At 40.5% G+C, this 15163-nt stretch overlaps 1 protein-coding gene across 6 annotated transcripts in view; it reads right to left on the bottom strand.

Moving 5' to 3' along the window:
- Positions 1-14431, bottom strand: part of Fxr1 (fragile X mental retardation gene 1, autosomal homolog) — a 49923-nt gene extending 35492 nt beyond the window's left edge. For 3 of the 6 annotated variants that reach the window (XM_006535400.1, XM_006535402.1, XM_006535401.1), the window contains exon 1: positions 14326-14431. In XM_006535400.1, the coding sequence (XP_006535463.1) occupies positions 14326-14376 (51 nt within the window). In that variant the 5' untranslated portion in view covers positions 14377-14431. The remainder of the gene's footprint in view (positions 1-14325) is intronic. The other 3 variants (NM_001113188.1, NM_001113189.1, NM_008053.2) reach the window with 1 other exon arrangement.
- Between the last annotated feature and the right edge of the window lie 732 nt (positions 14432-15163).

Here is a 15163-nt window from a genome sequence, read left to right as displayed (position 1 = left end):
TGCTTACACACAGCAAAGGGCCTTGTTTAAAGCCTGAATATAGGATCATCAATATAGCCACCCTCCTTTTCCAGCCACAAACTTTCAATTCTCCAAGTATCTCACAAAAACTCCACTTTACAGAAAATAAGTCTTGACCTCCTTTTGATATATGATTTCACCTTATCAGACTACAATCCCATCCAAATCAGCTCCAGAGACACCCTAAACCTCTTTACTGAAAGAGAAGAGAAACAGGGGAAGGGATATCTTAGCATCAAGCTAACTTCAGAACTACCAAAATTGTCTATGGCTCTTGCTGACACTTTCTCAATAAGTCTACACCTACACTTAAAGAATTCTTACGGCTGCAGCAGATGACAGAATGCAGTAGTGTCTCCAGCTCCCAGGCCCCACGGCCACTGCCATAACCCATTTGGAGAATTATATGGCCAAGCTCAATTATTACTTTTGGTTGTTTAAGACCTCATCAAATGTCTTCCTTTTATGCAATCCACTACAAACTAATGTATACTCCTTACAAAAGGGGAAACAGAAACTAAAACCCCACAGCTAGCGTTCAGCAAACAAACCACCAACTGTATGTAATCAGGAACTAAACAGCTAAAAGCTACAAAACTGAGTTTAGGATGGTAGTCTAGATAAAAATAAATATATTAGACTTACATGCTATAAAAATTCAAACTCTAAATTTGTTAGAGCTAAGGTTTCTACTGCAAAACAAACTACTAGCAACAAGAGAAAAGCTAACACAGCTTTCTAAAGTGAAGACATGCCTCAGCCTAATCCTTAACTTTTTTGTTTGTCTGTTTAATGATTTGTTTATCTGTTAAAGATCTGCTTACTTTTTAACCTGTATGTGTGTGGACCTTCGTGAATGTATATACCCCATATATATATATATATATATATATATATATATATATATATATATATATATATACACACACATACATACATACATACATACAGAAGTCAGAAGAGCAACTACAGTTACAGGTGGTTGTGAACTGCCACCTGGGTTCTGTGACCCAAATCCAGGTCCTGTGCAAAACCAGTAAGCAAGCACTCTTGACTTGCTGAGCCATCCCCAGCCTCTGATAGTGAGTGGTTCTGATGTTTAAAATCCAATCTATTAAAAATCCTCATTGGTTGAGCAGGCAGTTACTGCCAAGCCTGCCCACCTGAGTTCTATCTTGGGAATCCACCCCCAAGTCCCAGTGGAAGGAGAAAACTAACTTCTAAAAGTTGTCCTCTAGTGTGTGTGCACACACACCCCTTAAATAAATGTAACTTAAAATTTTGGGAGGGGTGAGAGAGATGGCACAGTGCTAAGTTCCCAGATCCCATGTTGGGCAGCTCATAACCACTTCTAACTTCAGCTTCCAGTGGGATTCGATTCAATGCCTCTGGCCTCCCCAGAAATCTGCACTCACATATTTCCACATACATAATTAAAAATAAAAACATGTGGCTAGAGAGATGGCTCAGTGGTTAAGAGCACTGACTGCTCTTCCAGAGGTCCTGAGTTCAATTCCCAGCAACCACATGGTGGCTCACAACCATCTGTAATAGGATCTGATGCCCTCTTCTGGTGTGTCTGAAGACAGCAAAAGTGTAACTCACATATATAAAGTAAATAAATCAAGAAAATAATTGCTTACTGAAAAATTAAAAATAAATAAATAAACAAACAAATGAAAACCAAGTATGGTAGGTAGCTCACACCTCTAATCCCAAGGCCAGCCTGGTGTACATAGCAAGGTCCAAAACAGGTAGGACATAGAGACCCTGTCTCAATAACAAAAAATAACAAATCAATAATTAATTAAAAATAAAAACAAGCCAGGTGTTACGGCACACAGTCTTTTCAATCTCAACATTCAAGAGACAGAGGCAGGCAGATCTTTGTGAGTTCAGGGCCAACCTCAACTACATAGCAAGCTCCAGGATTTCCAGACCTCTACAATAAGACCCTTAAAAAAGAAAAAAGTAATTGTAAAAACAAAAAAAATAAGCCTAGTCTCTAGTTCACAATTATTTTCATGAGCAAGCAAATAAACTACTAAACTGGCACTACTACTAATAACAACAACAACAATAATAATAATAATATTTTCAAACGACGAAGCAGTCTTCTTAGTAACTGGCTTATTTTTCTGCCATGTATTAGTGTTCCTGCATAACATTTTAACATTTTTCTAGATTTGGAAAAAAAATAGTTTTATGTGTTTGATTTCTTATCAAAGGTAATTAAAAACAGGTCTAGTTCCTGACCTGAAGCACACTTGTGGTGAAGTACTGCAGTTCTAAATACCAATTAACTTCTCTACTACTAAAAGCACCGGACTCAGTGTTAAGTGCTACAGCACTCTTTCCCTCATCCTATCAGTTGAAGATTACTGCTGGCATAATTTACACAACACTTAAGGATTCTATTTTTCTTGAATTGGTAAAATTGCATTAGATTATGACTTGCCAGGCTTTGGGCAATTGATAGATAGTTTATTTAAAGGTTCATTTTCCAGCTCCTGTCTAACTTCCCAGTCTCAAATCCAACAATTCAGCGTCTTTGAACCCAGGATGCTTCTTAAAAATGAGGGCATCTTAGAATAGCTGACAGCCACATGTCACCACTTAGGCATGCTCAGACTTTTGTTTGCTTGCAAATTTTCTGCTGCACTCAAGTACCATACTAAGGAAGGATTGAGGCTTCTTAGCAGAAAGTTGTTGATATCTTCTGATAAAAATCAAGAAAGTACCAGCACCAATATTTGCAAAGTAAGTTAAAATTCATGCAAGATATCTGTTTTTAATGGTGTTTTAAGTGACTTATTTAGCCTGCATTTCCTATTTTTGGTACCCAAATTAAAAATTATTTCTTGTAAGCTACTAAATGATTGCCAGTCCTTGAAATATAAGCAAGCAATTTTTCTCTTGCAGTTGGCATCATTTTAGGTTATAATAAAATGGCATGGACCTTTCACAAAGCATCCAAATCTATCTGTAGAAATAATCTATTCCTCTGAATTAACTGTTTCTTTTTAAGAACACCCTCTGCAACAGAGACTTGATTTGAACTTGCAGAAATGTTCCTGCCTCAGCCTTGCAAGAGCTGAGATTACAGGCTTGAGTTACCTACCACATTTAAATTATTCCTTGGACTCTAAACCTAGGTCAACTAGTTTGACTTCTTGACCATGGCTTATGTTTCAGCCAACATGGATAAAGACAGAATATCACCTTATATCTATTCAACCCTACCCATGTATGATCCATCCACTTTACAGGATTTTCTAAATACAACTGTCTTTTCTAATCAGGTTTCCAATATAGCCCAACACAGGTATTAATCCACTGTGTGTAATGAATAAAGGTCTTTCTCACATCTCTAGAATATTATCTAAAAACAATGTTTCTTGTCCCAGACCTGGGAGCAACTTTATGTAAAACGAAAAACAAAACAAAACAAAAAAAAAAAAAAAAAAAAACAAAGACCCTGCAAGGGACTGGAGCTTCTTAATACTGAGGCACCCTCAGACACTCAAAAGCCATGCTCAGGAGCATTAATGCTGCTGCTCCATACTTCCAAAACACTACAGCAAATATTAATTTATGACTCAAACACCTTTATGTTCCTGGACTGTCTGCAGTTAAAGATACAAGGGGAAAAGATCCTTATCAGGACAAAGAAAGGACAACACTGAACGGCGACACTACAAGATAGCAATGTTGCTATTAGAACCTAAGAAAGCAACAGAGATTCCTTGTGAGTTTTCTCAGCAAGCAAGCCATAATGTTCCCTCTTCTGAGCCTCTTTTCAAATCTTCCTAGAGTACCCAAGATTTTGTTGGACGATTCAAGGAGTTCTTTCTTATCAATCCAGCCATCCTGGATACCAGATGTCATTCTCATTCCAATCCTAGAAATAGAAAAGTTGTGACCCAGTACCAAGGGTCCTTAGTTCCCATATGTTTATGTTTCCATATAAACTCTTTCAAACTGTTGAAACCACTGCATATTATTTAAATACCTGGTGCTTGCACAGATGTCTATCTTTGTGGGGATTCACTCTTACGTTAAAATATACAGATCTCAATAACTGACAAAGAACATCTCAATAGAAAAATAGACTAAAGAACTGGCTAGCTGTAGAAGAACAAATCCAAAGGGCAAATAAACCTTTCCTAGCTGAGATATAAAGAGAATGGAGGTATCAACTGTTAAAAGAAATAAGTTTTCTTTTTTTCAAAAAAATAACTTATTATTAGGAGCTTTTGTTTTCTGCTATTTTTAAGTTCCTTTCCAAACCATCCTATTCTTTTTTTGCACCTATGTTGTATGCATGTATATGTAGGTGGGCAATGCCCATGGAGATCAAATGTTAACATAAAGTGTTTTCATCTTTCCCTATCTTATTCATTGAGCCAAGGTCTCTCTCACTTGAACCCAGAGCTCACCAATTCAGATCCCCTAGACAGCCAACTTACCCCAAGCCCCCCTAAGACTCTGGTCCTTAAATTTCAATGACAAGCATTTTATCCATTGAGCCATCTCCCCCGGCCCTAAATTATCCTTTCTTTAAAAATCTATCTAATAGAAACATGGGTATGGGGGGGGGGCATTGGTTAATGACAACACCTGAATTTTATACTCTTATAAATTGTTATATAATCACTATAAATTATACTGTACATTAAAGTCAAGTACATGATTCTAGTTTTTCATGGGCACACTGGAAAAACCCTACATTTGTTTCTGAATGTTTCCACACATAATGCTAAGGAAATAGAGAGAAATCTGGAATTACATTTATCTAGCTATAAAGGCAGGCTTACCTGAAATGGAAGGAATAAAAACACCATCATGAGAAAAAAGGAAAACATCTGAACTGAACCAACTCTGTATAGCACACCAATAATAAATCACACATGCATATGATATTGATACACATAGGTGTTTTAAAATGTACGTTGCTAGCAGAGTGTGGTGGCACATGTCTTTATCCAAGCACTTAGGAAGCAGAGGTAGGAGGATCTCTGTGAGTTTGAGACCAGCCTCATCTACAAAGTGAGTCCAGGAAAGCTAGGGCTGGTTATACTGAGAAACCCTGTCTCAAAAAACCAAAATGAAAAATAAGAAGTGTGGTTGAGCATTTAATAGTAAACAGCTGTAATCCCAGCACTTTGGGAAACTGACATAGAAGAATCATGAGTTAAGGGGTCAGCATGGAGGACTACATAGTGAAACTAATTTTTAACAACAAAAAAATTTGTCCTTAGCCAAGCACAGCAGCTTTTATCAATAATAACTGCCTTATGCAGCACCTAACTGTTCTAAACACAAAGCAACAGGGATAAGATTGCACAGATTATCAGCCACTGCTTGCACTAATATACAACAGTTCTTGAAATAAAATGCCTTAATGGTTCTACACAGGTACTGAAAACTCCAAATTTCCTGTTGCAACACACTGAAGTTTCAGTTATCCCTGTGTGTGTCAGGAAGTTTCTTTTGTGACAATATCAGAACTTATGTCCTTATAAATATATAATCACTTTTTAAAAAAGATTTGTTTATTTTATGTACATGAGTACACTGTCATTGTCTTCAGACACACCAGAAGAGAGCATTGGACCCCATTACAAATGATTGTGAACCACCATGTGGTTGCTGAGAATTGAACTCAGGACCTCTGGCAGAGCAGTCAGTGCACTAAATCGCTGAGCCATCTCTCCAGCCCTATAATCGCTTTTTTAAAAAGCCATTTAAAATGTTCAATTTAACCAAATCAGAAAGATGTAACTTTTCATAGAGAACTACTAAGATGGCACAACAAATCACCTGTGTCCAGAAAACAAGACTAATTCTTTTACTTATTCAAATATATACTGACGCTACTATTGCAAATGCCATCAATATTACCAAGAACTCTCCAGTCACTCTCCCAAAATACTAAAGGTGAAACAGAGGGAATAGTTAATAAAAAGAACCTCATGCCAAAAATAATCTTGTTTCCTGTGAACAAATGAACAGAAATTTACTCTTCAGTCAATGTTGAGACTTAATAGTCAATTTTACCATGGCTTTCAATCTGATTAACAAAGCAATGATCTGCTTTCATTGCCTAATTTTTTTACATTCCAGCTATTATTATTTTGAAAACCTAGTCCCAGAAAAGTGGTCCCAGCAATTTGTAGTTTGTCTCTATTCATTAGCTAAGCACCCTGACCCTCCCCCCAAAAACCTAAACAAATAAACAAAATACACCATTTTTTTAAAGTCTTGATCTTCAAAAATAATATAGGCAAGGCCCAAAAATTCCATTTCTAGCATGACCAGAAAAAAATTTTTTTCAATAGGCAGTTCATTTAAACAAATATGTCTGTGCACTTTAAATATTTCAAAGTATTTTTGCATACTCAGTAATGCAAAGGTGAACTATGAAGGATGTAATTATCTCAAAAATATAAAATATGAATCATGTACTTAAAATAGCCATATTAAAAGTAAAAACAAGGGCTGGTGAGATGGCTCAGTGGGTAAGAGCACCCGACTGCTCTTCCAAAGGTCCAAAGTTCAAATCCCAGCAACCACATGGTGGCTCATAACCATCCGTAACAAGATCTGACTCCCTCTTCTGGTGTGTCTGAAGGCAGCTACAGTGTACTTACATATAATAATAAATAAATCTTTAAAAAAAATAAAAAAAATAAAAAATAAATAAAAGTAAAAACAAGTTTTAATTGCTTAAAACCCAATATACTCAAAATATTATTTCAATACATAATTAGTATTTTAAAACCTATTACGTTTTCTAGTCTTTTTTAAAAGACTACTACCTCAGCTCTGAATCTGTTCAGCTCAATGGCTGCTAGCGACCATTGTGGAAAAGAGCACATTCTTAGAAAGCAAAAGTCACAGAAAACACCTAAGTCATTCTGCAACACTCATTCATCCCAAGTCAGCCCTCCTTATGCCCACTGTTATCAGTAATAGTTGTACTTAAGGAAATCATACTATACAGCATGGTAGGTAGCACAAGCCTATAATCCCATCGTTTAGGAAGCAGAGGCAGATTAGAAATGTAAAACCATTTCAGCTACATACCAAGTTTGAGAACAGCCCTGACCCTACCTCAAAACAAAGTGTGTTGGGGGAGGTGGGAGGGGATATCTATACTATATGTTAAAAATAAATAAACTCCAAGGAAGCAAAAACAGACTAGGAATCTTAAATAAACTTGATTTGTGGAGCTGGACAGGGCCTCAGATTTCTCCAAATGGCCGTTTCACTGTGAGACTAAATTAGAAATGCAAATGTACAAAAACATTTAAGAAACACTCTGAAGGCTAAGTATTAACTGTTGTTAGGGCCTGACAATACAAAAACTTCCAAATATATCAGCTTTTACAATGTAAATACATATACAACACAACTGCCCACTACAAAATTAAGACTTTTTTTTTTTTTGGTTTTCTGATATAAGGTTTCTGTGTATAATAGCCCTGGCTGTCCTGAAACTAGCTTGTAGACTAGACTTGACCTTGAACCCACAGAGAAAGGTCTGTCTCTGCCTCCTGAATGCTGGAATTAAGAATCATATTTGAGGGCTGGAGAGATGGCTGTCTGCTCTTCCAAAGGTCCTGAGTTCAAATCCCAGCAATATCATGGTGGTTCACAACCATCCATAATGAGATATGACTCCCTCTTCTGGAATGGCTAAAGACAGCTACACTGTGCTTATATATAATATTAAATCTTAAAAAAAGAAAAGAACTATATTTGATAGTGTGATTGAGAACACAATCACTAAGATATAATCTAGTTTAATTCAGACAGACAAGATGGCTTAGCAGGTAAAGGCATTTGACATAGAAGCTTGGTGACTTGAAGGAAAGATCTTTGGAGTCACACTCATCCACAAATACATATACAGTTAAACACACAGTCCATTACTCAAAACTACCATGTAAGGAGGTGTAAGAAAGTATAAACTAAGTAACTGGAAGTGAAAACCCTAGTGTTAAATGGCACTTCAGACAGAGCGTAATCTTGGACAACCTTTATCATCATAATCAGTTCCTTGTGTATCAAATGAATTAAGTGCACACCTCCTAGTCCATGTATACCTTTAGATGCCAACATTCCAGAGGAAGAGGCAACTGGATCAAAAACAAAACCCCTACACAAAACCATACCTCATGAATTTCCTAAGAATGTAGGAAATGCATGTGGAAGCCTAACAGAACATCTAATAAATAACAGGCTGTCAAGTTATTCTCCTACAAAATACACAAAAAACATGACACTTAAAATATATAGTTAAGAAAAATATTCCTGAGCCGGGCGTGGTGGCGCAAGCCTTTAATCCCAGCACTTGGGAGGCAGAGGCAGGAGGATTTCTGAGTTCGAGGCCACCCTGGTCTACAGAGTGAGTTCCAGGACAGCCAGGGCTACAGAGAAACCCTGTCTCGAAAAACCAAAAACCAAAAACCAAAAACCAAAAAAAAAAAAAAAAAGAAAAGAAAAGAAAAGAAAAGAAATATTGCCAAGACATATCTATTTCTAAACAGTATTTTATAGCTTTGTCTCCAGATGTTTTATTATGTATTTCTCCTATAAATAAAATCACAAGGGTAGTCTCCGCTAAACATGTATCAAGCTCCAGGCCAGACCCTGTCTCAAAATAACAAAAAAGACTTCAAGCTTTCTTTCCCCCTTACAAACAGCCTTATCTGGCCATTATTCCTAAATGAGAATAAAATTATAAAATGAGTATGGTTGAACAGGCCTATAAACCCAATATTCAGTAAGTTAAGGCAGGATTGCAAATTCAAAGACAACCTAAAACCTGTCTCAAAACCCAAAATACCATTCATTTCCACTTACAATTAACATGTACAAAGCCTGTATTTTAAATACATAGAAATTCAAAATCATCTTACTATATCTAACTGTATTTTAACAAAGAGCCCTGATACTAAGATAGCTACCACTGCTCCCTCAAATACTAAATTAGGAGTTGTTGGTGAGGAGTTTGACAAGGTTGTTGCAAGGTTTGGTCTACAGTAAACTGGAACTTTTAAAAAAACGTGTTCTCTCTTTCCATCATGTGGACTGCCCAGCTCAAACTCAAAATTGTCAGACTTGGCAGCAAGCACCTAGCCACTCTTCTTTTTCTGACCTAGAATTCTGATGTTCCTGCCTCTACCTCTCAAGTGCTGGAATTTCAGGCATTTGCCACTGGGCCTGACTTTCAATTAAGTTTTGTTCTCACTGTCAAGTCATTATGTCCTCAGCCCTCTACTCCTCGGTTAATTTAGTTCATCATGAGTGATAAAATAACCTACTACTGCACAACTTTGTTATTAATCTGTTTTTATTTTTACTAGTAAGCTTAAGAAAGGAGGAATTATTTATGGATCCATTACAATACTTTGAGATGTGTCAATTATATGGTTAAAGCACAATGAAAGGGCCCCAAACTTCATTTCATTTGTACAAACAGAAAAAAATCCTCCATATAAATCAGAAACTGAGTGATTTGCTCTACTTCTTTTTCAAACTGTATTTAGTGTAGAAATATACAGGTCAGACATAAAACATTAAAACCATGGGTTCGCCGGGCAGTAGTGGCACACGCCTTTAATCCCAGCACTCGGGAGGCAGAGGCAGGCGGATTTCTGAGTTGGAGGCCAGCCTGGTCTACAGAGTGAGTTCCAGGACAGCTAGGGCTACATAGAGAAACCCTGTCTTTTGGGGGGTCGGGGGGAGGGAAGCAGCCAATCATGGGTTCAACTACCAAAAATGTATTTATGTTTAGTCCAAAGCTACACAATGCAACAGCTGGGCATGACAACTGAGACTTGCACTAGCAGACGTCACTGAACTCTTCACTTCCAGAGACTGAGACAAGAGGATCACATGAACCCAAGGGCTCCCTTCAAACCAAAGGTCCCAAAGTTTAGTATCACATGCATCAGTTAAAATACATATTAATGATGAAAATGGGCACTTTTGGGGGGTGACAAGGTAATGGAATATTCGATGACTGGTTTTAATTATTAACTTCAGACATTCTAGAAATCCCCTGGGAAAAGTCTCAATGAAACATTGTCCAAATTAGCATGGTCTATGGTTCTGTCTGTGAGGTGGTTATTTTGAGTAGCTGGAAGACTCACCTACCCTGAGTAACACCAGTCCCTGGCCAGGACTGAGACACAGACTGCTTAGAGTAGAGAGAGCTGAGCACAAGCACACATGCATTAATTCATTGCTCTCTGCACCTGCTAGATGTAATATGATGAGATGCACCAAATTCCTGCTGCCTTGACTTCCCTCAATGATGACCATAACCTTGAATTAATTGTGAGCCTAATAAAATATTTAAACCTTTTCTGCCTTAAGTTGCTTTTTGGGATATTTTATCACTACAACAGAAAATGAAACTAAGGCTATTAATTGAAAATGGGATAGCGGCAACAGATGCACAACTAATTATCCTAGCAAACCATCCCATTTTTCTGATAAATTATATACAATATACATGACCTCTTTCCAGTCTTCTAGCTAGGGTAGAGTACATTCTACCTCTAGGTTTTCTAGGAAAGGCACTTTACTTTAGGTAGGAAAGGAACAGAAGCAGGTATTGTTACCAAATTATATTCCACCACCAAGTGTTTCACATCATCCCATTCTTTCCCATCCCTAGATTTAAAGGGCTGCAAAGACATCTCTTATTATAAAGACACTATTAACAACAAAAGCAATATACTTAGTATGGTTACCATGCTATTATGGATGTATGAATTTTTTTACTCCATGGAGCAATACATCAAGGCAATGCACTGGCTACAAAGATCAAAGCATGATGACACCTCTCAAACTCTTAAATCACAACTCACACAGCCAGATGTGTGTACTCCCTATATTTCTGGGGAAGTAAAAGGTGTAAAAGTTGGTAAATACAGAATTTCAGAATCACCCATACATGAAAACCTACCACTGAGAAAAGTACAACAAAATAGAACCATTTAGAGCTCTTGACTCTAAACAACTTCTAGTTTTTAGCATTTCCAAAATTCCTTCATTATTATCTTCTAAATTAGAAAAAATTAAATTCCTCTATGCTAGACAGAAGCCAGGCTCAAAACTCTAACATTATTTTGCTTAATTCTATAGGTATTGCACTAACTACTGAGACAGGATACCCTAAGAGCAGTAGTTCTCAATCTTCCTAATGCTGCAACCCTTTAATACCCTTTAATTCCTGTTGTGGTGACCCCCAATCATAAACTTACTTTGTTGCTACTTCATAACTGTAATTCTACTACTGTTGTGAATTGTCATATAAATAAATATCTGATATGCAACCCCTGTAAAAGGGTTATCCCACCCCCATGAAAGGTGAGCCTAAAGGCTAAAGGGTCAACAAGGGAAATTTAAGAGATGGTACAACTATTCTATCATAGAGATTGTGGTTGCACACAATTGTCAGCCATTTATCACAACATTCATAATGTTTATTTTAATGAAAGCTGTTTTGCAGTATACAAATTAAATTAAAAATTTAAATGACAGAAAATAATAAACCAGTTGTAAGAATTTTTTTCAGTCATGTGTGGTGATACATGCCTGTAATCTCAGCTATTAAAGGAGGCTGAGGAGAAAGGATGGCCAAGTTTAAAGCCATATCTCATTGGAGTTTGTGTCAAATGAGGTTAAGAGTATAGGTCAATAGTGAATCTCCTGCAAAGCATGTGTGGGGAAGGCTCCAGCCAGGTTCCAACTCAGAAGGAAAAGGCATTCCTCCCCTTGCCCTTGGGAGACCTGTCCACCCTAAGGAGTTCCTCCTCATTTTTCCTTAATAAATCTACTTTTCGGGGAAGCAGGGGATCAACCCACATGGATAATTTCACTGCATAAGATATGAAAGTATTTTAGAGCACTGTATTTCAAGTCCCTAATTTACAGGAATCCAGTGACAAGATAATGAAGTATGCCACCTAGAATTCCCATTTGCTTATTACTTCTAGTTAAAGTTCTTTTCCTTTTACCATTTTGATGTTCCAAAGTCCTGAAGACTACATCTTGTACAAAGTACACATACAATTGATTACAGAAGGAAAACTTTCAAACGTTCAAAATACACAAAAATGTGGCTAATGTCCTTCCCAACCCTTGTCAGTAAAATGGTGAGGTCCAGTCTAAGTATAACCAGATTTGTAGAGTGTGAAAGGGGTACAGACCTGGAACTATAATAGCTACCCAGGAGGCTAAAAAGGAGGAATGCAAGTTCAAGGCCAGCATGAACTACACAGTGAGTTCAGGACCAGCCTGGACAATTTACTCAGACTATCAAAGAAGGGGGGAAAAAGGCATCAGAGCAGAGCTTTATAGCAAAAACAAATGCCTACCATACTATGTACAAGCCAAGGTCTAGGCTCAATTTTCAATACAACCAAAATCAATTACTAATACTTCAAAGTTCCAACATGGAGATATTTGCTTGTGAAATAACTTTTAAAAAAAAAAAGACACCAAAAGATTGCAAACCAACTTTACAGAAGTCAAACTGATTATGTTGTACTACAGATTGACATAAAATTCAGTCAAAGAAATGGTTCCCTATTATCTACACGATGAAGAATTTGTTGAAACAATCACTTTTCAATGTGCAAGGAAAGCCTGCATAATCTGTGTTACCTAAAATGTGTGCTGAGAATCAGAGATTCCTGAGCCTTTTCCACAGGGTAGGTAGGGAGTGATACACACTAACGAACTTTATCTAGGCAGGAAAAGTAGTCTTAAGTCCAGTCCTTGTGGCCCAGCTCACCTTATCTACAATCTTGCAGAGATGGTAACCACTAGGTTTCAGTAAGAAGTATCTACTCAAATATTGCTTGAATCATTTATGTGACATCATGTTTTAAACCTGGAACACTAACGAAGCCAGTTACACACTAATAGGTGATACTAAAGGCTTTAACACTCACTCTTACTACTTAGTTGGCCACCAGAGATTTTACAATCAAAATTTACAAAACAAAATTTAAAAAAGTATACTTATCATTCTTTGTCAATGAGCTACTGCCTATATTATTACCACGTGACAAATCACCTCCATACAGCTAATAAGCAAGCTAGAAAGGGAAAAGCAAAACACTGAAAAATTAGGAAATCGTTAATACCAAATAAAATCCTCTGGAATAAAGGAGCCATTGAAATGAAAACCTGTGAGAAACCATTTTAAGTACATACAATACTCATGTACTAGAAGAGAGCCTTCATAAAAATAGCCAAGACTCTCAAACATCTGAGATGCTGGCTTGGAGAATGACTGACAGACAACAGCTGAGAAGGTTTTGTGTTGATTTGTTAAGATTCTCGCACACTTTGGGGAGAAAAAAAAATAAGGAGAAGGGGCCGTTACTATGGAAAAACTGTTCAGCCTTCGTGTTCTGCTTGGTGCCCCCTCCCCCTTTTCCAATAGAAGCAAGCGCCTTACAAATTCCTCCACTCTAGAATCCTCCCTCTGTCTCCGAGGCCAGCCTCCACGGCAATGCATGGCCTCTTCTCAAAGGAAACAAAAAGAACCTCGTGGAAGAGGACTTAAAAAGCAAAAACAAAAAACAAAAAACCCACCTTCCCAGGGGCTGGGAAGACACGCGTCCCTCCCACCTGCCGCCTGGCCTCGGGTCACCTTTGAACCCTTCCTTCGGAATTCGCATTTCTCCCGGGCCGAGGGGCGAAGGGGCCGCCCGCTCCCCAGGCCGCGGCCACCAGGGCCCGCCGCCCGTCCGGGTTTCCACGCGGGCGGGCGGGCGCCGTGGGTTCGCAGGGCCCCCGGGGCAGCACAAGCCGGGGTAGGCCGGGGAGTCAGCCATTCATGCCGCGGGCGGGAGGGCGGGCGGGCGGAGAGGAGCCTGGCGGGCCCGGCCGCCGCCGCGGGGTCGCAGTGAGCTGCCCGCCTCAGTCCGTCCCTCAGTCCGCCCGTCCGCGCCCCCCACCCCGCCAGGCCTCGGCGGCGCGCCCGCACCACAGCCCGCCGCTCCAGCCCGCCCGCCCGCCCGCGTCCCGGAGGCCTCGACCCAGGACGCTCCGGGACAGGAGGCAAGCCAGCACCCGCCGCCTTGTTTCCAAACATAACGGAGCCTGGGCCCCGAGACCGTTAAACCGCGCCGAGGGCAGAGGCCAGCAGCACGGCCCAGCTGCCTCCCCCGCCACCACCTGACACCTCTCCTCGGCCCCCGGGGTCCCCGGCGCCCCTTGACCCCGCTCCCAGTGCCCAGCTCCCATCCCCGGCCGCCCCGCGGCCCGTACCTTGTAGAAAGCCCCGTTGGAGCCGCGAACCTCCACCGTCAGCTCCGCCATGTTGGAACCGCAAAGGCTGCTGGGAAGAGATTCTAGAAACTTTCCAACGCGAGGGGAGGAGGGGGGAGGGGCGAGCGTCGCGGGGGAGGGGCGGGCGGGCGGGAGGGCGGGACGCTCCCGGCCCGCTCCCGGGCTCTCCGCTAGCGGCGCCGCTCTGCGCGGGTCCTTGGGCGGCTACCCAGCGGCAGGCCGGTCCGCCCACGCCCACGCCCGCGCGGCCCGCCTCGCGCACAATGAGTGAGGCGGACCCGCCCGGCGCGCCACCCTCGCCCCAGGATCCGCGCGGCCGGCGACGCTCCCTACGGGCTCTTCCCGTCAGGAAGCGCGGCCTGGCGGGCGCTCGGGCTCGGCCAGAGCGCATGGCCGGCCGACACTCTCAGGTTTGCCCTCATGGAGCCTTCCCTCTGGAGCCTCGGGCCGTCCCCTTGAAGAGCCTTTCCCAGGACGAACCCGGGACTCGGGGCTTCCCCCGAGCCTCACGCAGTTCTCAGGCCTCGCCTCGCGCGAAGGCAGCTCACTCACCTGTCACCGACCGAGCACGGTTACCTTAATACGTTATTAAAGGCTCGGGAAACCTAGGCTAATTTTGTGGGGGGATCCTGTTTGAGACACAGTTCTCTACCCCTGGGTGGCCTTGAACCCACAGAACTGCTTCTGCCTCTGGCCATCGGAGTGCTGGCATTACTTTTAAAAAATTTTAAACAATGGGAAAGTGTATTCCTCCCACCCCTGATAGGTTACACGTGGGAAGTTTTGCAAAGAGGATCCAAGAACCTATTGGGTTTTG

The sequence above is a fragment of the Mus musculus genome, chromosome 3, assembly GCF_000001635.26.
Source record: "Mus musculus strain C57BL/6J chromosome 3, GRCm38.p6 C57BL/6J".
NCBI classification, from domain to species: Eukaryota; Metazoa; Chordata; class Mammalia; order Rodentia; family Muridae; genus Mus; species Mus musculus.
The sequence above is the reverse complement of the archived record's forward strand: the minus strand, read 5'-3'. Positions and strand labels throughout refer to the sequence as shown.